Source organism: Pogoniulus pusillus, chromosome 5, assembly GCF_015220805.1.
Source record: "Pogoniulus pusillus isolate bPogPus1 chromosome 5, bPogPus1.pri, whole genome shotgun sequence".
Classification (NCBI taxonomy): Eukaryota; Metazoa; Chordata; class Aves; order Piciformes; family Lybiidae; genus Pogoniulus; species Pogoniulus pusillus.
Window position 1 is genome coordinate 5,626,431 of NC_087268.1, and position 25,571 is coordinate 5,652,001.

Here is a 25,571-nt window from a genome sequence, read left to right on the forward strand (position 1 = left end):
TTAAAACAAAGTTATAAAAATTAACTGCCTTGCAACAGAGCATAGTTTGTTTTAACAAACCTGGTGGGCTTTAATTTCTTATGAAAAATAGCTTTTAATTCAATGATTTATTCCACACATGCCCCCAAACCATTTTTTTCAGATATAACATTTGTATAAGTCTTTTTTTTTTTGCCCTAAATCATAGAATCAACCAGGTTGGAAGAGACCTCCAAGATCATCCAGACTTTCTCAACAAGACCCTGTTGTTTTAGACATCATTTTACTGAAGGGCCCTGTAAATCATAGTAGTACTACATGATACTTCCTGGGACAAGAACTTGATGAGGCTATACAAATGAATTACTGGAATGGTCCTTGGCATGCTAGTGCATACACCCAGATCCTGTCCATAGGTTGGATTTTGGACTGTAGTCTCTCCCCACAAGGCTTTTTGGACATGGTAACTCACTTTTATGGAGGGTGAGAGGATAACTACAGTGAGAGCTATAGTGCAGTAATAATGTGAGCACAGGCTGTTCTGTGCCACTTGCCCTCAGTGCCAGGGAACAGACCTCTAGCATAATTTATTCATTAGTGTTGCTGTTGCGACAGAAATGTTCTCAGACTGCTGGTGCTTGCATGTTGCTTGGAAATACTTAAGAGGGAGGCGAGAGATACTGGGAGTCTTTTAGTCTATTTTCAGAGCAAGAGTGGTTATCTCTTGAGAGGTACCTGGGGAATGAAGAATGAGGAAGTACTTGGAGAACTCTTCTATCTTAGTAAAACTCCCCTTTCAATTTTCATTATATATGAATATCCATTTTTGCCAGTAATCCAGCTAGCTGATGTTACTTTATTATCAGAGGAGAGATTCTGTTTCCTAGACACCTTATGTTAAATAAACAGCTTCTTTTCAAGGTTTAATAAAGGATACTTTAAACACAATCTGTGTAAATCTGAAAAGGTGTGTGCTATCCTGCCACTGAATCTTACAAAAGGGTATGATGTTAGAACTGAGCCACTTGAGGCTTTGCATTGGTTAGAAATTGCATGGCAGTCCACAGCCACTGTGGCCACCTGCAGAGGTGATGCCTGTCAAGAGCAAGCTTTGGCAGGTAAAAGCAACAGTGCTGACAAGGGCAGGCATAAAGTAGAGATTTATCATCTGAATGGCAGAGAAGGACAATGAATTAGTTTGTTTGCAAGCTTGACTTATGTGCCACTCTTGCTTGACACCTTGTTGTTGTAATGTATTATTCTTTTAAAGTTGCTTAGAAGACTGGAGAAATTCCCTTAATATACAGATAGATGTTGGCTTTGTACTTAGACTCACAACTCATACCACACTTTTGATGAACATGAGCAAATCAGCAGGACTTTTCTGTGGAGGTTAACCCTCATATTGGAAGCAGAAAAATCTCCCCTGCTAAACCATTGTATTGAAGAGAAGATCCAAAATATGTCTGCTGGCTTTTGTTGTGAGCAAGGCTGTGGCATTTTTCACTTTGGTTTATGCAGAAGTAACCAAATAATGTGTAGCACCATGGGCTGCAAAGCAAAGAGGTGTAGAAACATCACCCCTCCAGAAGCTTCAGAGGGGTGTATAGAAAGCTTCATCTGCTGACATACTGAACAAGCAGCCAAGCAATACTTCCCAGCTGGTATGTTCTGATATTTATGGTTGAATTTAATCTGATCTAAGGTACAGCAGGATAAGCCTATATCCAGTATATTATCCAGTACATTAAAAACAATGAGTCAGAAAAGCCCTCCCTGAGAAACAGTGAATAAATTTGTGCTGGTAGTGTTTTTGCTAACTGTGATGGATCTAGAAATAGAAATGAGGCAGTGCTTGTTACAAAGATAGTATCTTACTGGAATGACAAAGGTAGCTTGGAAGAGAAAAACAAACAAAACCAAACCCATGCTTTTGGGCAGCAATGTTTTCTGGTTAAAAGCTTGCCTGGTTTTCTGGCTGTGTAATAACTTGTTATCAGCCAAGCTAGTACTCAAAACGGTTTTTTGTGCCTATAAGCTTACCTTTTTTACATTCACTGCCAGCCTTCCAAGATACCATTCCTGCCTAAAAAAGTAGGTGCAGCACAGCCTTGCTGTAAAGCAGTCTGCTTTCCATTATGCTTGCAGTCTGGTTAGAGGGTGATGAACTTAGTACAGGCAACATCATTCTTTATAGAGCATCCATAAAGAGATTTGTTCGTAGTGATGTGAGCACTCCCCAGAAGCACATTGGGCAGTTGCTGTTTGACCTTAGGTCTTTACTCAGGGAATAGGCACACGTTGGGCAGTGTGTGACTGGGCTAACCAGTGGTGCAGCTGAGCTCTGCTTCTGGAGCTGGCTGGAGTAGAAAACTGTTTTACTGGAGTATATTCAGATAGAAACAAAGATAATTGTAGAAGTTTCCATTGGTTGGAAGAAATAGGCAAGTCAAAAGGTGCTTGTCTTGTTGCTTCTCCTTGGTAGATGTGCTTTCCCACAGCTTGAGGACTTAGCTCATATCACAGCCCTAATTTGGAAAGACCCTGAGAGGTTCCTGCACGTAGCTACCAGCCTCATCAGACATACCACTCAGACTTGGAGAACACCATGCACTGTGGGTTCAAATTTGCCTTTACATGCAGTACATGCTGTACCTAAGCCTTCACACTAATGAAAGAGTCCCTCAGGGAAGGTGTCTGGCTCGTCATCACCTGAATTTAAACACTGGCCTAGTGCTCTGATCTCATCAGCATGACTTCATTCCCTCCTGCAGGATGACTTCATAGAGTCATAGAATTGTTTAGTTGGAAAAGACCTTTGAGATTGTTGAGTCTAACTGTTATCTAACTCTACCAAGTCTAGTGCTAAACCACGTTCCTTTGCTGGTGCATCAGTTAACCCCAGGGATGATGATTCACCCACCTGGGGAGGTTATTCCAGTGTTTGATAACCCTTTCAGTGAAGCAGTTTCTGCTTATATCCTACCTAAACCTCTTCTGGTGCGCTTAAGGCCGTTTCCTCTTGTCTGATCACTTGTTACTAGGGAGACAAGACCCACACTCACCTCAAAACAACCTCCTTTCAGGTAGTTGAAGAGAACAATAATGACTCCCCTCTCCCTCCTTTTCTTCAGACTAAACAAACTCAGTTCCTCACAAGACCTTTTCTCCAGATCTGTCATTGGCTTCATTGCCCTTTTAGGGACATGCTCCAGGACCTCGATGTCTTTCTTGTGGAGGAGACCCCAAAATGCAACACAGTACTGAAGGTGTGGCCTGACCTGTGCTGGGTACAGGAGCACAACCATTTCCCTTCTCCTTCTGGCCATACTATTGTTGAGCCGAGCCAGGATGCTGATGTCTTTCTTGACCACCTGAGCATACTTCTAGGTGATGTTCAGCTGTCTGTCAGACCTTACTGTCAGGTCTGCCAGGCAAATTTCCAGGTATTCTGCCTCAAGCCTGTAGCATTGCATGGGGATTGTTGTGACCCAGGTGCAGGACCCAACACTTGGCCTTCTTGAATCTCATGTAGTTGGCCTCAGCCCATTGATCCATGCTGTTTAGGTTCTTCTGTAAAGCCTTTCTACCTTCAAGCTCTCTCCTGGCTTACTGTCATCTGCAAATTCACTGAGGGTGTGCTCAATCTCCATGTCCAGATCATCAATAAAGTTATTAAGCAGCACTGGCCCCAAAACAAAGCCCAAGGGAACACCACTTGTGACCAGCTGCCAACTGGATTTAACTTCATTCACCACCACTCTTTGAGTCTGACCATCCAGCCACATTTTTACCTAGCAAACTGTCTCCTCTCCAAGACATGGGCTTCAATACAGTCCATCAGATGACAGTGTAAGTGAAAAATGTGAAAGCTTGCATGGCAGATGATGGTGAGAGCAGCATGCTGGATCTTCCTTTACTGTTTGTGGCCATTGCGAATACCATGGCAGAAGTCTTGTCTGTATTCTTCAAAGACTGTAATTAATTTGAGTTTGAAGTCGTTTTCTTTCCGGAGATCAGGTCATTTGTTAATGATTTCAGTTATTTTTGGCACAGAAACACATACCACACTCAGTACTCACTTCTATACAAGTTGGACTTGTAGCGTCTTGTCCGTAATTAGGGCAGACCAAGTACCCCATTAAACCTTGTTGCTTTCTGATCCAAGCACAGAGTGTACTGACACAAGATTATTAGTATGCAAAAAATCCTGAGCTTTACTTGTCTTCTTAAATGCAATTATATTGACTGGAGGACAGCACTTTGCCATATGGAGTAAATGCTGCCCATTTTGCTTTGTGCTCAATCCACCAGCATCATCTGGTAGGAGAGCCCTGCAGAGGGACCTGGACAGGCTGGATGGGTGGGCAGAGGCCAATGGGATGAGATTTAACAAAGCCAAGTGCAGGGTTCTGCACTTTGGCCACAACAACCCCAAGCAGCTCTACAGGGTGGGGACTGAGTGGCTGGAAAGCAGCCAGGAGGAAAGGGACCTGGGGGTACTGGTAGATAGTAGGCTGAAGATGAGCCAGCAGTGTGCCCAGGTGGCCAAGAGAGCCAAAGGCATCCTGGCCTGCATCAGGAACAGTGTGGCCAGTAGGACAAGGGAGGTTATTCTTCCCCTGTACTCAGCACTGGTCAGGCCACACCTTGAGTGCTGTGTCCAGTTCTGGGCCCCTCAATTCAAGAAAGATGTTGAGGTGCTGGAATGTGTCCAGAGAAGGGCAACAAAGCTGGTGAGGGGCCTGGAATATAAACCCTATGAGGAGAGGCTGAGGGGGCTGGGGGTGTTTAGCCTGGAGAAGAGGAGACTCAGGGAGGACCTCATTGCTGTCTACAACTACCTGAAGGGAGGTTGCAGCCAGGTGAGGGTTGGTCTCTTCTTCCCCAGCAGGCAACCATCAACAGAACAAGGGGACACAGTCTCAAGTTGTGCCAGGGGAAGTACAGGCTGGATGTTAGGAAGAAGTTCTTCCCAGAGAGAGTGATTGGCATTGGAATGGGCTGCCCAGGGAGGTGGTGGAGGCACCGTCCCTGGAGGTGTTCAAGAAAAGCCTGGCTGAGGCACTTAGTGCCATGGTCTAGTTGACTGGCTAGGTCTGAGTGCTAGGTTGGCCTGAATGATCTTGGAAGTCTCTTCCAACCTGGTCTATTCTATGATCTGTGTGATACAATAAGTATACAAGATAAGTCTCATGAAAGAATTCTGATTTATATGATGAATCTCCTTGCTTTGTGGATTTTTGCTTTGAAGTTTCTTCTGATCAATCATTAGCCATTCCCATATCTATACATACTGAAGAATTCTGGTTTTATCTTTTAAAGGACATGTCTTTTTGGCTCAAGCACCAAACATGATGACCAGTCTGTCATGTAATTCAATGTTTATCAGTTGTAATAACTGACTGCCCCAGTATTTTCAGCATTAATTCTGGGTGTCTGTGCTTTGGATAGTCCTGCATTCGAAATTGCTAAGCAGACTATGCAGGCAGACACTTTGGCTGTAGCTTGTTTGCTCATTGATATACAGAAGAATGGAGATGAATAGCTAATTTTGCTGCAGAGAGTTTTCTGCTCAGAATCCCAAATGCTCCATATATTTTAATTCCAAGAGCCTAATCAAACCATTGTAGAAACCATCCACTGGTGGAAGGGATTAATTGTTCCAAACTTCATTTTCTCCCCTCCTGCTTCTACCCAGCCCTGCAACTTTCAGTAAAAGAGAGAGTGAATCATGATTTAGAAAGCAAATTAAATGCTTCTAGCACAATTGATTTAATTTTCTCCTAAGAATTATACTGCATGTGTAGTTTTGCATGGAGACCTTGAAAGGAAAGCCCATGCTAAGGCAAAAGAAGGCAAGCACTAGCAGACTGTCTGGATGTGCAGATTTTTCCAAGGGAACTGTGCCACAGTGTTTCAGTCTAAGGGACTGATTTGACCCTAATCACATATAAATGTAGGGTTATGCCCAGCTTTTCAATATGGAAAGCTGTGTTGCATCTTTGATTTTACAAGAGCTATGCAAAATCCTGGTCTTCTAGTTGTCCTTAGTTGCAGCTATGAGGAGATCTAAGAGGAAGAGACAGCTTTTGCTCTTGCAAAAAAAGTGTTCAGTTTGTGCTCATGTCTTATTTCATCTGGCAACACATAGGCAGTTTTTGCCTTGGATTAGTGACAGATTCTCCTCCAAGAATCTAGGGTCTGCTGTGAAAGATTTACCAAGCAGTGTAAGCATTGTAATTGTGAGGAAACAGGATGGCAGTGGCTGTGGCTGGGCTTGGGTGTGCTGAAGTAATTAGAATCCTTCAATGTAAAAGATGATTTTGATCTTGTTACAGTGACTTTGCAGAGTTTTACCTACTTTTTTTTACAGGGAAATGACCTTTCAGTGTGAGCAGAAATAAGGGGAATTCAGTTTGAGCACACTGAGGACAGCAGAGTTTGATGAATGGTGATATAATAACTGCTGCAAAAGCCTCCTGATGTTTTTCTCCCTCTCACAAACACCACCTTTGTCTTGCCTGGGCTGAGTACCACTCAGGTGTTATTGTAAGCTGGGCTGCCGACAGACTCAGAAAGGAACTAAATATTGATTGATGTTCGTACTGAGCTGTAAGAAAGCATCCTGGCAAGTGAAGAGCAAGTTGGGTTTTGTCAGTCTCTGGGAGAAGGCTGGAAAGAGGTTATGAGAGTTTTGAGAAAATTATCCATGTATTTTTTCCTGCACTGAGAGTCTGTAATGTCATGGAGTGTTCTCAGTAGTCCAAAAGTTTGACTATCAGTTTCCTCTTGGTAGTAGCACACTTTACCCATGCTATACAAAATTAAAATGAATTGAGAGATTGCTGATGAGTGGTTTCTGCTCTGATTTAGTCTCTACCAACTCTCCTTTCCTTTCTATTTCTCCTTTTGTTGCATGATTTGGCTGTGAAGAAGTTACCCTAGACTTGGCATACTCATGTCCCTTAGTATGTTTTGGGCCCTTATCTACAAGAAGGACACTGTGGTACTAGAGCATGTCCAAATAAAGGCAATAAAGCTGGTGAAGGGACTAGAGTGCAACTCTTATGTGGAGTGGCTGAGAGAACTGGAGTTGTTTAGTCTGGAGAAAAGGAGGCTGAGAGGAGACCTTATCATTCTGTACAACTACTTGAAAGCAGGTTGTAGAGATTTGGAGGTTGGTCCGTTCAATCAAGTAGCACGTGATAGGACAAGAAGAAATTGTGTTTAGTCACACCAAGGGAAATTTAGATTGGATATTAGGAATTATTTCTTCAGTAAAAGCATTACCAGGCATTGGAATGGCTTGCCCAGGGCAGGGCTGGAATCCTCATCAGTGATGGTAGTTAAGGGATGTGTAGATGTAGTGCTGAGGGATATGGTTTGTTTAGTCAAGCACTTGCCAGTGTTAGGCTAATAATTAGACTCACTGATCCTGAAGGATTTTTCCAGTCTAGGCAGTTCTGTGATTCAGTGTTCTCTACCATCAGTCTTCAAACATTGCATATGTGCCCTGTGGTTTGGTTGATGCTTGGGTTTTGGGCTGGGTTGTGGTTTCTTTCCACTGAGATACTGTTAGTGCATCACCTTCTTATGAAGATGGCATTCTTCTTTCACACCTGGGTACTCTAGTTGGTTGCCAGGCATCTACTTGCATTTTACAGATTAAAAACCTACTGTATATTTAAAAAGGATGAGGATGAGATTCTTCTTTCACACCTGGGTACTCTAGTTGGTTGCCAGGCATCTACTTGTATTTTACAGATTAAAAACCTACTGTATGTTTAAAAAGGATGAGGATGGGATTCTTCTTTCACACCTGGGTACTCTAGTTGGTTGCCAGGCATCTACTTATATTTTGCAGAGAAAAAACTTACTGTTTATTTTAAAAGTGATTTAAAGGAGAACAGCACTGTAATTGAAAGATTTATTGCAGAACATTTTCTGTCTTTTTCTCCAGTGGCACTTTTTTGTTTTGTTTTGTTTTGTGGCTTGGCTTTTTTAAAGCTTTATTTCTTTGAATCAGACCAAAAATCAGGGCTTAGAAGTATACTACCTACAACCAGCAGTAGAATAACCTGCATAACTCTGCAGATTGTGGCTACAGAAGTTTAAATGAGACTTCTTCTGAAACACATTTTACTTTTTTTCCTGTTATTTCATCTATTGCAGAACTATAATGGCAAGATGTAATGTCCCCTGAATTACTGACACTTTAGTGGAAATTATTTTTTCCACATCAGAGAAAAAACTGTAAACCATCTTCTACAAAGATATGAGTCTGACTGAAGATGTTAAACCTTTTCCAACATCAGTTCCTTGTTTGTATGCAGGTACCAACAGAACAGTAATTTGCCTCTCCATTTCTAAAGGAGACTTTTTATTTTCTCCTGCAAGATTACTGATTTGATTTTAGAAACTAGTAGAATGAGTTTTGCCTTTTTTTTTTTTAGTTCCAGTTGTTTTAAATGATTTCTGAGAATATATAACTCTTGTTTCAAACAGAACACAGAGAGCAGTTTTATTTCCAGGTGTGACAGATGTTTTCTGTTCTGCCCATAAATGTGACCTGTATAATTTTTGGAGTTGTACAGCTTGTCAGAACTGAGTAAAACTTATCTAATTAATAGCTTTGACTTCTTGATTTCCAGAAGAGTAGAATTTGATTTGCATATGATTAAATGATAAAAGTGTGTTCCTGTTAGGGGCTCGACTTCATGTGATCTGAAAATGTAAAGATTGGTTGGTTGTGTAGCTAAAGATGCAAAGGAATAGTTTTCCTTTGACAAGTATGTGTTTCTTCTTTGTGTGACCTCTTGCTCTCCTAAAAATTGGTCTAGTAAATGACCAGAAAGTTTCCTACTTTCACTCTGTCACATGCCCAAGAAGTGCAGAATATCTGGAGATGTCAGCAAAATAAGCTGTCTGTGTATATGTGTATGCTCCTGTATAACATCAAAACTGAAGGGGGCAATGACCACTATAAAGTCTGTGTGATTTGATGGCAAGGTGTTGGCCAGCAGGTGCTACTGAGGAGACAACACAGCAGGGTGGGGGAGGGGGGCAGAAGGCTCAGTGAACCTATGCACATCCCCAAATTTAGGGCACAGGTTGGCATGAAAGCATTACGAGCTCAGGCTGATGGCTGAGCCCCACGAATAGTGAATGTCCTTCTGGGCTGGAGTCAGAGCTGCCCTGAAGCTGGTGGTCGTATAGATGCTTTAATACAAGAGTCCATCAGAGATTGCAAATTCAGAGGACCTCTTCTGACCCAGCATGTCCAGAGAAGGGCAACAAAGCTGGTGAGGGGCCTGGAACATAAACCCTATGAGGAGAGGCTGAGGGAGATTGTTTAGCCTGGAGAAGAGGAGGCTCAGGGGAGATCTCATTGCTGTCTACAATTACCTGAAGGGAGGTTGTAGCCAGGTGGGAGGTGGCCTCTTCTGCCAGGCAACCAGCAACAGAACAAGGGGACACAGTCTCAAGTTGCACCAGAGTAGGTATAGGCTGGATGTTAGGAGGAAGTTCTTCCCAGAGAGAGTGATTTCCCATTGGAATGGGCTGCCCAGGGAGGTGGTGGAGGCACCATCCCTGGAGGTGTTCAAGAAAAGACTGGATGAGGCACTTAGTGCCATGGTCTAGTTGACTGGCTAGGGCTGGGTGCTAGGTTGGACTGGATGATCTTGGAGGTCTCTTCCAACCTGGTTGATTCTATGATTCTAAACAGCTGCTTGGAAATATCATGTGCCTGACTCCCCATTTCAGTCAAAGTATGTTAGGCTGCTCTGATGTCAGTTTTACATGCAATGTGAAAATACACCAGCTTCAGGTTCCCCAGAAGCAGCAGGTTCAAATCTAAGTCAACAAGTTTAGCTTGGTTTTTCATTCCTTGGTGGAAATGCTCTTTAGTTTTATAGCAGACATTAAAAACTGAAGCTCATTATGTGTTGTGTAGACACTAGAATGCGGCCACAATGTATTTTGTAAAGAGCTGAGCGTTTAACTGTGGTAACTGTGAAGAAGCTTCCCCCCTTTTTTCTTATAATTCTTTTTTCTCATGTGCTATGCCATGCAGTTAACATTCTGCTGCATGTTTTAAAGGCCACTGCACTCAGCAATGTTGTGTAAAATCAGTACTTAGTTATGTGAAAATTAGTGACCAGGAAAAATGGTCCATCTATAAAACAGTGTCATAGAATTCCCTGCTCAACTGAGACACAGCAAACTGGGCACTTCTTCTCTGGAACATTTCCTACAAAATTGATTTATCCTGATGGTAGAAACTGCAGCTTAATGTGGGATAATATCACAGTATCACAGTATCATCAGGGCTGGAAGATACCTCACAGATCATCAAGTCCAACCCTTTACCACAGAGCTCAAGGCTAGACCATGGCACCAAGTGCCACGTCCAATCCTGCCTTGAACAGCTCCAGGGACGGCGACTCCACCACCTCCCCGGGCAGCCCATTCCAGTGTCCAATGACTCTCTCAGTGAAGAACTTTCTCCTCACCTCCAGCCTAAATTTCCCCTGGCGCAGCCTGAGGTGATAGTTTGGGTGTTCCCTGGCCCCCACACTTTAGAAATCACCCAGACTAGACTCAGCCAGCTCTGGAAATATGAATGAAGCTTATATTTACAGCTGGAACAATACACAAGCAGATATTTACAGTAAATACAGTTACAGACAGAAATAGACAAGGTAAAAGGTAATACAGAAACACAACTCCCCTGCCAGAAACCTGAGTCCCCAGGAGGGGCTCTCAACTGCCCCTTCACCTTCCCCCTGCCCCTCTCAACCTTATCCTAGTCCCAAGGAAGAATGGAAGTTCAGCCAGGGGGTTAGGAAGCAAAGTGGATTAGTCAAATCGCATAAAGGGGTGCGGTTAGAGAGGGATGCAGCTGAGATCTCCCCATCAGGCAAAGAGAGTTATCTATGTTTTGATTTTTGTTTTTATACATCTCAGCAAGCCTATGAGCGAAGTAGACATCAGCCTTGTTTTCCTTCCACAGCCTGTCATCTAGTTCTTCTCACCAAAACATTCTAGCTAGGCTCGAACTAGCACAGATACACAGAGGGGCAGCTCCTCTGGAGCACTGGAGATGTTGCAGGTGTCAGTAACACTGGCTATGGTTGTGCTCTCTGTGGATATACCCGTCAGACCTGATGGGATTGGCAGTGCCTGCTTCTTTTTTGGTGCCTTCAGTGTGTGTTGTCAAGACCATAAACAGTTGCACATTAATTTTATGAATATCTCAAAGATGTTGATCAGAGTTCAAAGTTGAAGCTTGTAGAACTTAATCATCTCTTAGTAGAATTAATTTTTAGAAGGTTCTGCCATTAAGTATATTTATGCCACTTAACTGTCTCACATTCCTGAAGAGTTTACTACACGTATAAAGACTGCATTTTTAATCAGGTCATGCCAGCTATAATGCAACAATAAATAAACAAGTTGTATGTCTGTCTTCTTTTAAACATGTAAAAGATAATGGTTTAAAATCTTCGTATTTCTGTCTTGTAAAAATTAAATGCCTATTTAGAACCCTTCTAAAGCTTTACTCTGTGGTTGGTTTTTTTTTGCAGTAGGAAAAAGAGAAAATAATGAAATATATGCTGCCTGTACTGCAGATGAAATTTGACTTCTTAATTCTGTAACTGGTTACATTTTTCTCAAGATGGTCAATTTGTCTTGACACGTTAAAAGTGTATTTATGATAGGTGAGGAATAGTAGAAGAAGAACATGCAATGTTAAGAGAGAAAAAATGTCTCCAAATACTTTTCTCCTCTGGTTTTATCATTTTGGTGTGCTAATGAGACCCTGGTCTGTGACTGTCGCTGCGTACACAAGAGTTACACAGCTTATTCTGTCCATTCCTTTCACATTTTATTTCACAAGTTGTAAAAGTTTGGGTTTGCCTCTAGGGAAACAACACAATCTTGGTGTCTGTCACCTATAATTACGTTTCCTATTAGAAAATGCTAAAATGAGTGTAACGTTGGCTATGTTGAGCACCAATGGCATCCTGGGGTGCATTAAGAAAAGTGTGTCCAGCAGGTCTAGGGAGGTTCTCCTTGGGCTGTGCTCTGTCCTGATGAGACCACAACATACTGCGTCCAGTTTTGGGCTCCCCAATTCAAGAGAGACAGTGACGTGCTGGAGAGAGCCCAACAAGGACAAAGTCCAGCACTTTCTTTATAGGACTTGAACATCTGTCCTGTAAAGAAAGACCTAGGACTGTTTAGTCATGAGAAGAGAAGGTCTGTAAGTGTCTGAGGGCTGGGTGTCAAGTTAAAGGTGATAATCTGGTTTTGCTGATGCTCCTTGATAGGACAAAGAACAATAGGTACAAGCTAGAACACAAGAGGTTCCATCTCCATGAGGAGACACTTTACTGTGAGGGTGATGGAGCACTGAAACAGGCTGCCCAGAGAGGTTGTGGAGTCTCTTTCTCTGGAGACTTTCAAAGCCTGCCTGGCTGCATTCCTGTGTGGCCTGGTCTAGATGATCTTGCTTTGGCAAGGGTTTGGACTAGATAATCTCTGGAGGTCCCTTCCAACATTCTGTGATGTTAAGTTGTATTAGTTATCACCTATATATTTGGTATATTAGTAATATTACTGAAGTCGAGGTAGACATTGGCTGATCATTAACAACACATTATGGATCAACAAGTCCATATGCTTTACATGGAAGATTCAGTGGTCAGTGTTTGTTATTCTGGTGTACTAACTCTGCCACTGCCTGGGACAAAACACCACAGCTGCATCTGGATGTATATATCCTTCTCCTTTTTGGGTCCCTAGCATTGCATTTGCTTTCACCTTCTCACACTTCAAAATCAGAATATTTTACTAAAACCTATGACCTTTGTTCCGTAGTATCTGGACTCCCATTCTGATAATGTTTAGTTTGCCTGCCTGATTGAGAGTTTCCACTCTATTTACAGTTGAATTGGGATTTAGTGAGATAAACAGGGAGATTTGATGTGCTGATCTGCCTGGCTGCAGCTTCTATCATAATTGCCTTTTTTATTTTTTAATCCTTTTTCTCAAGGTTATTGTAAAGAACACTCATGTTTGACCTTTCTATTTACCTCTAAGTAGAGGGTTTATATCTGAGAAGGCTTCTCTAGAGCAGCTGTCAATCCAGTTCAACCCCAATAGGTCTGTTTCAAAATGTCATACACTGCCTTTCAGCTCCTTTACCTCACAGCGAAGCTATAACGGAAGGAGAGAATGTTGCTGGGGTTTTTTTGTGCATCATTACCATGCATACTGTCTTTAATAATATTTATATAAATACTGTCAAACATAACAGATTAGTTGCTGGGCATTTTTTTTCCTCAAGGGAAGTTATTCTTCCCCTGTACTCAGCACTGGTCAGGCCACACCTTGAGTGCTGTGTCTAGTTCTGGGCTCCTCAATTCAAGAGAGATGTTGAGACACTAGAAGGTGTCTAGAGAAGGGCAATGAAGCTGGTGAGGGGCCTGGAGCACAGCCCTGTGAGGAGAGGCTGAGGAAGCTGGGGGTGTGCATCCTGGAGAAGAGGTTCAGGGCAGACCTCATTGCTGTCCACAACTACCTGAAGGGAGGCTGTAGCCCAGTGGAGGTTGGTCTCCTCTCCCAGGCAACCAGCAACAGAACAAGGGGACACAGTCTCAAATTGTGCCAGGGGAGGTCTATGCTGGATGCTAGGAGGAAGTTGTTGGCAGTGAGAGTGATTGGCATTGGAATGGGCTGCCCAGGGAGGTGGTGGAGTTGCCATTCCTGGAGGTATTCAAGCAAATCCTGGCTGAGGCACTTAGTGCCATGGTGCTAGGTTGGCCTGGATGATCTTGGAGGTCTCTTCCAACCTGATCAATTCTATGATTCTATACTTAGGTAAATAGAAGTTACTCACAGGGTTTAGCAAAAGCTTCTTGCGTTTAATGAAGTTGAAATACCACCAGCAGTAACCCTGTTTCTAGGATGTGTAAACTACCTTGTGGCTACTACAAATGCTCTCACTTAGAAAGGTTAGCAACTTGCTTTGAAATGCAGAAGTAGGCCTAGAAAAATCATTGAGCTGTGTTGTGCTGAATTTTAGCAAATAATCTATCAGGGGAAAAAAAAAAACCAAGAAAAAAGAGAGAGCTCAAATGTGCCTGATTTTTTCCATATCCCAAATTCAGTTTTTATGTGACAGCTCTACCTGGCAGCCTCACCCTCCTGTTAGTGCAATCTGTCATTCTGGATTATTTCAATTAAGTTCTCTTTCTCGTTTTGCATTTGCTGAGGAGTTGTAATGGCACACTCCCAAATCAGCATTCAAGAGGAGTAATCCTGTGGAGGGTGGCCTCTTCTCCCAAACAACCAGCAACAGAACAAGGGGACACAGTCTCAAGTTGTGCCGGGGGAAGTCTAGGCTGGATGTTAGGAGGAAGTTGTTGGCAGAGAGAGTGATTGGCATTGGAATGGGCTGCCCAGGGAGGTGGTGGAGGCACCGTCCCTGGAGGTGTTCAAGCAAAGCCTGGATGAGGCACTTAGTGCCATGGTCTAGTTGAGTGGCTAGGGCTGGGTGCTAGGTTGGCCTGGCTGATCTTGGAGGTCTCTTCCAACCTGGTTGATTCTATGATTCTATTTGTATGTTATTAAAAGAAAAGGAAAGAAAGAGATAGTTTCTCGTTATCCTGGAGGCCTTCTCCAGAGTTATCACACAATTGGAAGGCTTGCTTTGAAGACTGACTGTGAAGACTTAGTTACAGAACGTGAAGACTTGGTTTGGGGGCCTTTATGAGTTGTTATTATTAAAATCTTGAAAATTCATTCTATATTCCTTGGTTGCTTGTAGAGCCCTTTCACTTTACATAAAATGACTTCTGTCTGGTAGCCATAAGATGAAAAACTTTTTCTTGTACTCGTTGCTTCAGTGCAGAAGTTGGACTTCTTTATAAAACACAGCAACTTCCTAAGCTTTTCTGTGCTGCTTTAGCCTCCTGGGAGGAGAATTCTTGCCTGGCATTGGAAACTGGAGACAGCTTTTTGTACTGATGCACAGATTGCTTCTGCATGTGCCCCTGAACTCATAGAAGCTAATGTTTCTGACTGCATTTCTGTGCTGCCCTTTGCTGAAACCAGCTTTTCAACATGCTTCCATGTGCAGAAAGCTAAATGCTATCTGATATAGTCGTTCATATCTCATAACCTTTACATATGTGAGTGTGGATAAACTATGCAGGTGTAGTACTGAATACCCACTTTGTATCTACTAACTCATGTGTTGCTACTTTCTACTGATTGCTGCTTCCAGCTGATTAGTTTCCACCTGAGAAAGGCTACCTCTTGCTGAAGGGGCAATAGATGAATTGCTGGGTTGATGGGTTACCGCCAGAGGGACTGGCGTTGGTTCAGGAGCCCTTCCAGCATAAACTGTGAAAAGCAAGTAAATGAGTGGATAATTCTGAGTCCTTTCTGTCACACAATCATCCATTCAACTGCTGAAAGAGTGAGAAAGATTAAATTCAAAGGAGAAACAAAAGGATTTTACTTCTCTTGCAAATTGTTACCTCTGTATGTTCATAACTGTACCGAATTGCCAGGAGCCAGATGGGTATAGAGATGCTAAAGCAGAGGCTTTAGTGTTTCAGCTCTTTGTTCAGGCTAAACCCAGCTGTACCAAGGGGTACATGTGGGCACATTAAACCTGAGTTCTATCTTCTTACCATGTTATTAGGGTACTCACACTTTGCATTTCCAGAGACTGACAAGTACAAGTTGGAACAACATTGCATCAGTTCAAATTTTTTTAGTCAGGAGCTTTCCTAATGTAATCAGCACCTCAGAAGCTATTTCTGTGGTGTTTCTTCACCCCCTCTTTTTTTTTAACATTTCAGCTGGACAGACTGTTCATGTTGAGTTGGAAATGGCAGCTCCTTTTCCTCACTGGTTGAGAAACAGCGGTGACCTGCAGCATAGGTCTGTGCTGTTTGCTGCAGAACTCGGCTAGGCAGGAGCTGACAGATTGTGGTTGATGGTGTTACCATGAAACTTCTCAAAAGCAGGATGAATAGGAATTGTTTGTTCTGTTTTCCAGAGGAAACTTTTGGCCCAAATGAATTTGTTGTGTATTTTCAGTTAAGTAAATCCTTGCTATGTCTTTGGGTTGCAACAGTGTTTATTTGTGCTTGCATAGAAAATCATGAAAAGCAACATTTCAGCTCTTCTTTAAAGGCCTTAACACAGTTTGCTGTCCTAAGTGGTGTTGTTCAGATCACATATAGAAAAATTCCAGCTTTGGAAAAAAGAGAAGATGTGCTTTAGATCCTACCTTCAGTAAGTGTGATAAATTCTTGCTTTGGAGGAGAAACAGTAATTCTGATTTCAAACAAAACCAGCTCATATGATTTCCTTCTTGAAGGACCTGAGCGAGGCTGGGAGCCAAGCACCCTACCTCCCTGAGCTGTACCACAAGCCCATGCTCCACACAATCTTGCTGCAGGGCTCCTTCCATGAAGGAAATACCAGTGATTTGGTGGAGTGCTAAATCTCTCTTCCAGGGAAAGGGAAGGTCCAGTTGCTGGTGCATTTGGGACCCTTGGCATAACCAGCTGGTGGTCTAGCCTTTTCTGATGTCTTGCTCCCTCTGATGTTGAGGTTTGCCAGCACTCACACAGCCCCAGCACAGGGCTTGCCTGGAATTGCTTGTGCAAGCCAGTTGGCTCTTCAACCAGAGTCTAGTGATATGAATAATCTGTGAGCTTCCTTTGGCCATGAAAACGTGCTCAAGCCAACAGAGTGGGCTACTGAATCTCCTTCCACTTACAGTTTTCAAACTGAGAGCAACTGTACTGAAGCCAACATCACCCTGGGGGGGAAAAGGTTGACAGGAACAATCCTAACCGAAAACATGTCATTCAGTGAAGTGTGCAGCAGCAGAATTACAGGTTAAGGGGAGCTGTCAACATACATTTTGCCATATGTGCAAAGGTGTAGTTTGCACATGCTCATCGCTGGTGTACTGATACTGACTGAGAAGGCAGAGGCTGATGTCCTGTTCTGCTGGCAGGGGAGGCAATTCCAGTATTCAGGTGTCCAGCGTTGCTTAGATGCTTCAGGTTTTTTTCCTAACATAGTCAAGTGCTGAAAAAAAGTTTTCTTTTTCTTTTTCTTCTATTTTTTGTTTTCATTCTTGCCTTTTTTTTTTTTTTTTTTGGTTGGTTGGTTTGTAACTTATCTTGTGATATTTGTAAAGCCTCGTTGCAGGATCCCTTTGTTTCTTTCCTTCCTGCCCACTGTAGCTCTTTCTTTGCCATGGCCAGTTTTCACAGAGATGTTTCTGTATGATTTGTGATGTTTGGGTTGTGCCTAAACAGCCCCATCTCAATGCAGCAGGCAGGACACTCAGCGTTCATTGTGAGCAGAGCTGCAGCAATGCTTGAAGTCATCTTGAGAGAAGGAAAATAAAAGGGAGCTTCTCTGGTAATCTGTGATGCAAAACTGAAAACAAACAACTGCAAGTCTGCAGCTGGGACTTGAGGCTTGTTTGTGGTACTCAAGTAAAGAAGAATGTTTTCTTCCCAATATATAACAATTATACACAGTGTATGCAGACTGCAGAGGCACTCACATGGTAACACAATTGATATGCTCAAGATGGAGAGTGCTAATTGTCATTGTAAAATATACCTCTGGTGTATTTCTCCTGAAGGTTGCATCAATCTTTATCCCTCTAAATTCATATTCATGTCAGTTTTAATCAGAGCAATTTTGCTTTGCTTTTTCTTGCTTTAAGATTACACATCATGCCCAGCAGTGGGGGAAGAGTGAATTCTGAGGGTTTTTATGTGTCAGATTTCCCTGTATCCAATTTTATCAAAAAGCTGTCACCAACTCCTTCTGAAACCAGCAAACCTTTTTCTTTCTAATTACATTTTTTTTTACCATATGTTCATCCAGATGGCATATGCCAAACATTTTCTAGGGTGCTAGAAAATGGCCTGACTTCAGAGGGTTTAACTGCTGAAGAAGCTTATGAAAAAAAATAGAATTGATACTGGGCAGAAAAAGTCTTAGAAAGAAAAGGGGGGGGGGGGGTAGAAAGAAAAGGGGGGGGGGGGGGGGGAGGAATATGACAAATCTTCCCTGTTATATTTTGTGTCTGTAATATTTAATTCTCAATGTACACACCTGCATTAGAACAGTGAAATGTGGGGAATATTTTATTGACACATTAAAAATTGGCTTCTGTTTGAAGAGCAGAAAATAAAACATTTGTCTGTGGATGTATGTCTAAAAAGAACTCTGGAGCTGTGAACAACTCTCTGGTTTGCTGCAAAGTGGAGCAAAAAAAAAGGAGTTTGTTAAGCCCTCAGATTCTCTGTAGGAGCAGCAATTTTACTTGGCAATGTATTAAATATCTGGGCACTTTTTTTTCTGAGCTAGTGTTTGTAAGTATAAGACAGATACAGCTGATGCATGATATTGACATGTGTCCTAGTTCTTAATCATTCTTTGAAGATTTCTTGGGGGAAATAAATGAACTTGAGGTATAGTGAGAGTGCCAGGAACTTGAGAAAGGAAGGTTTAAGGAATCATAGAATGGATTGAGTTGGAGGAAGCCTTAAAAATTACTTGTTTCCAGCCCTCTTATCATAGAATCATAGAATCAACCAGGTTGGAAGAGACCTCCAAGATCATCCAGTCCAACCTAGCACCCAGCCCTAACCAGTCAAGTAGACCATGGCACTAAGTGCCCCATCCAGTCTTTTCCTGAACACCTCCAGGGACAGTGACTCCACCACCTCCCTGGGCAGCCTATTTCAATGGCAGATCACTCTTTTTTGTCTTCTGGAGAATTTTTTGTGTTTCTTCTCATGTGCAATGACTTCCTTTCAACTGTCATTGTTTTGATAGTTTTTTCCAGATTATCAAAGGAAAAAACCTGTAAAATACCATCATGATATTATCAGTTTCTAATCTTGAGTCTCAAGTCATTTTACTTACAGCTAATGCCTGGAGACAAATGGTTTAGTGAGAATCAGATCTACTGTCTTTTGGTGATGCATTAGCTTCTACAACTACTACTTGCAAAGGAAACCGTGAGTGCACAATCTGAGGCTATTACCAGAGCATAAACCAAGATGTAGTTTTGATGCGATGTGGCTAGGGTCTGGTGGTCTCATGAGTGCAAATGGACAGTTGTAAACGAGGGTTTGTTCAGTGTCCTTAGCTTGAATAGGTCTTTTTGAAAATCACAGCTGCAGTCAACAACTCACATCTTCAACCTGCTCCAAGGTAGTGAGGCAGGATTTTGACAATGCCCAACAATTTGATGTGGTTTTGTTATTTCGGAGTGGAACTTTTTATAAGGAGCCCCTATCTTCATGCTTCTCACCCACTTCCATTCATGAGTGGTTTGACATTTCCACAAACTCATCTTTGTCATTGACCTGGATTACACCTGCTGTGTCTGAAGTCGAAACAGTCTATTTTGTACTTAAATCAATCCCTACAGCAGAGACACTGTAGCTATTTAAAAGCAAAAGATTAAAACCCTCAGGACTGAGAATTGGTGTAACCTTTGAAGTAATCGAAACAAAATGTGGTGAGGAAATACAACATGAAACACCAGAGCACAGCCTGTCTCCATACTGCCATGATCTGATGCAACAGGCATTTAGTTGCCATCAAGATGTTCTAGCATTTGTGGGCATGCAGCTGTATTTAAGCCAACTTGAGGTATCACATTTTCTAGGCTTTGTTTTTGGCTGTCATTGCAGAATGGAGCCCAATTTGTTAGAGTGCCTTTTTAATGCATTTCTAAAATGATGTGTATCATAACCACTGGATTCATGCCGTAATTTTCAGTTTCTTAGAAGAGTTAGACCCTCAGGCATTTTCCTTGTGGAGATGTAAACTCCTGCATAACAAATTTCAGCCTGTTCAGGATAGGCTTTCTTGGCTGCAGTAGGAAACCCTCTCAGAATTAGCCTGCTAATCCTTAAGTATCAGGGAATGACACATCAAAATCTAAAGGCTGAAAAAGCACTGAATGCTTTGCTTTTAATCAAAACGTGCATTATTAGACCAAGCTTTAAGTTTAATTACAGCCTTTGTTTAGATATTCCATGTTCTTTTTTTTTTCAGCATGTAATTTTAATGAATAAAATGCTACGAAGGCCTCCCTAGGAAGAATTGCAAAGTTAATGATTGCAAAGCTAATGATATGAACACTCAAAGTGCCAGCCATAAACCATGTCTCTGACTTCCCTGAGTCTGAGTTCAGGTGTGCACCTATTACTTTCAATTCCCCATAATGTCCTGGCAGCTGATTTGTGTTTGCAAGTGCTGGCTACTTCATCACAGCTGATCAATGTTCACAGGATCACAGGATATTAGGGGTTGGAATGGACCCAAGGAGATCATCAAGTCCAACCCCCTGCCAGAGCAGGACCACACCATCTAGTGCAGATCACAGAAGAATGCATCCAGACAGGCCTTGAAAGTCTCCAGAGAAGGAGACTCCACAACTTCTCTGGGGAGCCTCGAGGTGTTTTTCTCTCCTCATTTTCTTCCTTCTTCACTGACTGTAGGCCTCTTTGTGAATGAGAGTGCACACTAATTTAATGCCACCCTGCAGTGCCTGCGTTCCGCTCTGTATGTCAGTGCACACACGCTTAGATGCCTTCTCTCTTGTTTCCCCTGTTACCCTCTCTTTTGAGTAGAGTGGTTGCAACAGAGAGCTTTTCAATGTAAGTGCTTGGAGTTGCACTTCTGCTATGATTTTCCATACCTGGTAGTTTCTCTTTTTGGGAGAAGTTGGTATATAAAATCTCAGTTCAATAAAGTCTCTTAAGAATTACTCTCCTTAATAATGGCAGCAGCCTCCTGCTGCTTGCTATAAGAGCGCATCAGAGAAGATTGCCTTTTGGAAAGCAGAGACTCATCTCAGTCATTGAAAATGGCAGGAAATAATATCTGGTTTTGAAAGGTGATCTAAGGCCAGCTTGCATGTGTGTATGTTGAAAGAACAGTTCACTTAATCCTAGCCTTTTTCCTTTTCTCCCATTTTTCCTTTAGAAAAGTGAACTTTAGGTATAATCTAGGAACAGTACTATCTAAACACATTTTTTTTACTGTTTGAAGCAAATGGGAGGTTTGCAGCGCTGGAATCATTCTTAGAAGGTGTTTCATTCTTTAGCATGGCTGTTTCAAGTCCAGGTTTATTAATCTCTGGTTCAGAACACTTAGCATATTTATTGTTCAGGAGTCAGTATTTTCCACAGCTGAGATGGAGATCAAATATCTCCAATTAATGCAAAATTCAAATTAGTCCTGAACTAGGCTACTACAACTGATATCTCAATAATGAACTAGCCACAAGAGGAAGTGAGTTTGTCAACATAGCATCACACAAAGCTCTGAGTATTCATCTAATCTTTTCAGGGATCATATTCATCTATCTTGCTGCTTTCTTCAAATACACTTCCAATGTACTGAGTGATGCAAGAATATCTGATGCAGCAAGCTGTGGAAGTGCAAGATGCAGAGTCTTTTTCCTTGATATATTTGAGGGTGAGAAACCTTAAAAATCAATGAGACCTGCTGTGCCACTCAGAATGTTGATGGACTGTTTCTCACTGGTCCTCTTGCTTAGGCTTTGAACAGCTGCTGCTGTGCTGCTGCAGATTCTCAGCACAAGCCAATGCAATGGCCGGAGGGAAGCATCATAGAATCATAGAATCAACCAGGTTGGAAGAGACCTCCAAGATCATCCAGTCCAACCTAGCACCCAGCCCTAGCCAGTCAGCTAGACCATGGCACTAAGTGCCTCATCCAGGCTTTTCTTGAAGACCCCCAGGGACGGTGCCTCCACCACCTCCCTGGGCAGCCCATTCCAATGGGAAATCACTCTCTCTGTGAAGAACTTCTTCCTAATATCCAGCCTATACCTACCCTGGCACAACTTGAGACTGTGTCCCCTTGTTCTCTTACTGGTTGCCTGGGAGAAGAGGCCATCCTGTAGCAGCTGCTCTTTTGAATGTATCTCTATGTGTTTGAATACAGAGGATGTACAATGGAAGGAAAAGACTTCTCAAAGGCTCAGGCAGTGCTTTCAAGTTACTTGTAAATGTAGCTATTCCTCTTTGGAGGTAGTGTCATCTTGTAATACCCCAGTTGCAAAACTGGAAACAGCTATTAGGAAGGCATTATTAAAAGCACATTTTAGTTTCAAGAGAAGTTTGGTAAGGCTGATCACTACCTAAAAAGTGGCAAATACAAAGTTTCATGTTCTCTACCAAAGCACAATTTACAAGTTCAAACTCTCCAGTCTGTCTGTTTCTCACTGGATGCAGCACAGCCTTCTGATGTTTCAACCTCTCCTCCCAGTTTGTATCATCATCAGACTTACTAAGGATACACTCCATTCCTTTATCCAGGTCATGGTTGAAGATATTAACAAGACTGGGCCCAGTACTGATCCCTGAGGAACACCACTAGCTACAGGCCTCCAAATGAATTCTGCACCACTGATCACAACTCTTTGAGCTCAGTCCACCTCACTGTCCACTCGTCTGACTCACAGTTTGTAGGCTGTGAGGACTCTGCATAAACCTCTCTGAATTTTCCAACATTTTGTTTCAATAAACATAAAATATCTAAAATTATTTTACAAAGAGTGAAGGTACAGGAGGAGGAGGATGCAGTATCAGATGTGATACTCAGTGAAAGAAAATACGTTTTCTTTGCTGCCTTCACCTTATGCAGATGCTAGGAGAGCAGAGAGATTTCTCTCTCCTATTTTTATAGCTTCTGCTACCTCTGATCATATGCATCAAAAGGCAGACTGACTCTAGTGATGGGCATGGAGAGTTTCTGGGAAGAAAAGCCCTAGAAAAATCCAGTCCTAGGAATAAGGTCCCACTGAGAGTTTACTGAGATTTTACTGACATTCTTTGTACCAGTAATAGAAGCAGCCACAGAGAGAATGAAAATTAATGTTACACCTGAGGGGTGTGTGTTGGAGAAAGATCAGAGAAGTTTTTGCATGTCACTGATGCTGAAAACAGATTTAGGAATGATGCATTTCTCCTTATGACCTGAGTGTCTGGAGTTCTTCATGGAATTGTGTTCGAAGGTGGAAAAGAGACCAAAGGGGAGTTCTGGTCACGTGGGACATGCCCTAACTCACAACATTTTATGTGTATGATTATCCAGGATAGAGGAAAGTTACTTCATATTCATATTGTTAAACATTTATGAGGAGACCACATTTAAAAACTGATAATGCTGCCTAATACTGAAAGGATATCTACCTCTGATGTTGTTTGTGACACACTTAGGTTGGGCATCAGGCCATCTTTTCAGCACAGCAGCCTGTGCCCTCTTTGCAGATGGGATTGGGATTTGGCTCAGTTCGCCTACTCCATTTATGCACAAAGAGCTGGACGGAGTTCAGTATCTGCAGATTTACAGTCTCTTAAAAGTACAGAGTTAACTCTTTGCCTGGCAGCCTGAAACAGATCCTATCTGAGCTCTGTCAAGAGTGCAATAACCGTGAGCTATAGTCTTTCGTCATGATATGCAGATCGGGCATCACTTCTTGTCAGCAGTGATGACTAGGTTTCCAAAATCTTGTGAATTCAATTAATGGCATTTGGAAGAGTATGATGCTAGAGTTAATGGTCTGTTTGTTTGTCTAACCAGCAATGGGAATTGGGAGCTGTGATTCACCAGGGATCTCCAGGAATTAGGTAGCAAACACAGGGTATGTTCCAGTTCAGTCTGCACACAGCATCAGTCACATTTCAGTGCTTATTAATGTTGATTTAGAAGTCTTTATTCTTTTACACCATGACCTCTTTCATGGATCAGTGGTCCTGGATAGATTTAATCCTTTTTATTTTCTGCTTGAAAAATCAAGGCCTTTCCCTGCAACGATGAGGACTTTTTCTTCTAGGTACAATAAGCTTCAGCATAACACTGTAGCCGAAAGCAAAGTATTTTAGTAATTGCTGATAAATCTATTTTCTTTATTTTTTTTTTCCCCTTTAGATATAGATCATATAGATACATCATTCCCTCCACCTTCAGGAACAATTTATCATAGAAACATAGAATCAGCCAGGTTGGAAGAGACCTCCAAGATCATCCAGCACAACCTAGCACCCAGCACTATCCAATCAACTAGACCATGGCACTAAGTGCCTCAGCCAGGCTTTTCTTCAACACCTCCAGGGACGGTGACTCCACCACCTCCCTGGGCAGCCCATTCCAATGCCAATCACTCTCTCTGCCAACAACTTCCTCCTAACATCCAGCCTAGACTTCCCCTGGCACAACTTGAGACTGTGTCCCCTTGTTCTGTTGCTGGTTGCCTGGGAGAAGAGGCCACCCCCACCTGGCTACAGCCTCCCTTCAGGTAGTTGTAGACAGCAATGAGGTCTGCCCTGAGCCTCCTCTTCTGCAGGCTGCACGCCCCCAGCTCCCTCAGCCTCTCCTCATAGGGTTTATGTTCCAGGCCCCTCACCAGCTTTGTCACCCTTCTCTGACTTTGGCCAGTTTACTCAAATAGGAAACATGGAGCTGTGCCTTTTGTAGCCTGTTTGAGAGGACTCACTTGGAAACTTGCTTAACGTTTTAGAAAACCAAATCTAAATGTGTGTCTTCTTGCAAAAAGCTGGCAGACTCTAATTGTTATGTTTTACACTATGAGTAGGTCACTCTATTATTTTTCTGTTCCCTAAACCGAAGGATTAAAAATTCAAGCACAGATGACAAAGGACTTCTTATTGGGTTATTTTTCTTTCATATGCGGGGTATGATTAAATATATGCTGTCAAAGACAGACCTCTTTGTAGGTTGATACTATTGATTAGCATTTGGAACCTGCCAGCAGCATTATTACTTTATAAGAAAATCTAATAGGAAAATTACTAACTTGATGTTTAAGTTTCTATAGCGAGAACATTTCAGGTATTCATCTCATGTCGTGGCAGAAATTGCTTGGCTCAAGTAGGTATCACAAAATCATGTTTTAATGTTTTTTTTCCCTTTTCCATCTTTTATGTTTTTTCACAGTCACATGACACAATCAGCCACATTTGAAGACCCTCGAATAGAAAGCTGCCAAATAACCCCTCCAGCCCCTCGGAAAGTGGAAATGAGGAGGGATCCTGTGCTAGGATTTGGGTTTGTGGCTGGTAGTGAAAAGCCAGTTGTTGTACGCTCAGTAACACCAGGTATGTTTTCTCCACTTGACCCAGAACGTGGATTTAATCTGCTGAGGTGACGTGCAGTGGAAAGTTTGAGTGCTGTTAAAATACTCAGGCAAACAAAGTAATCACAAATGCTTGTTAGGACTTCAAGCCTTGTGTTACCCAGTGGCTTCTCCCCTTGCACTAAGTTTTGAATGTTATGTAAATGTGCTGACAAAAAGCTTCTTTTACCATATTGCTCTGAGGCATTGTTATTGTTTGACTGAGAAAAACAGACCCACTTCATTCATGGAAAGAAGATCTCTCTCTCTTACATTTATATTGGTTTGATGTCACCTTCATTGCCACTAAATCAGTTTTCAAGAGTTATGTTGAGTTGCAAGATGA

General features: G+C 42.3%; 1 protein-coding gene across 7 annotated transcripts in view; it reads left to right on the forward strand.

The window, feature by feature from the left end:
- Positions 1-25,571, forward strand: part of FRMPD4 (FERM and PDZ domain containing 4) — a 318,694-nt gene that overhangs the window by 211,233 nt on the left and 81,890 nt on the right. For all 7 annotated transcript variants that reach the window (XM_064143073.1, XM_064143067.1, XM_064143068.1 and 4 more), the window contains exon 3: positions 25,048-25,208. In XM_064143073.1, coding sequence (XP_063999143.1) covers positions 25,048-25,208 — 161 coding nt within the window. The remainder of the gene's footprint in view (positions 1-25,047; positions 25,209-25,571) is intronic.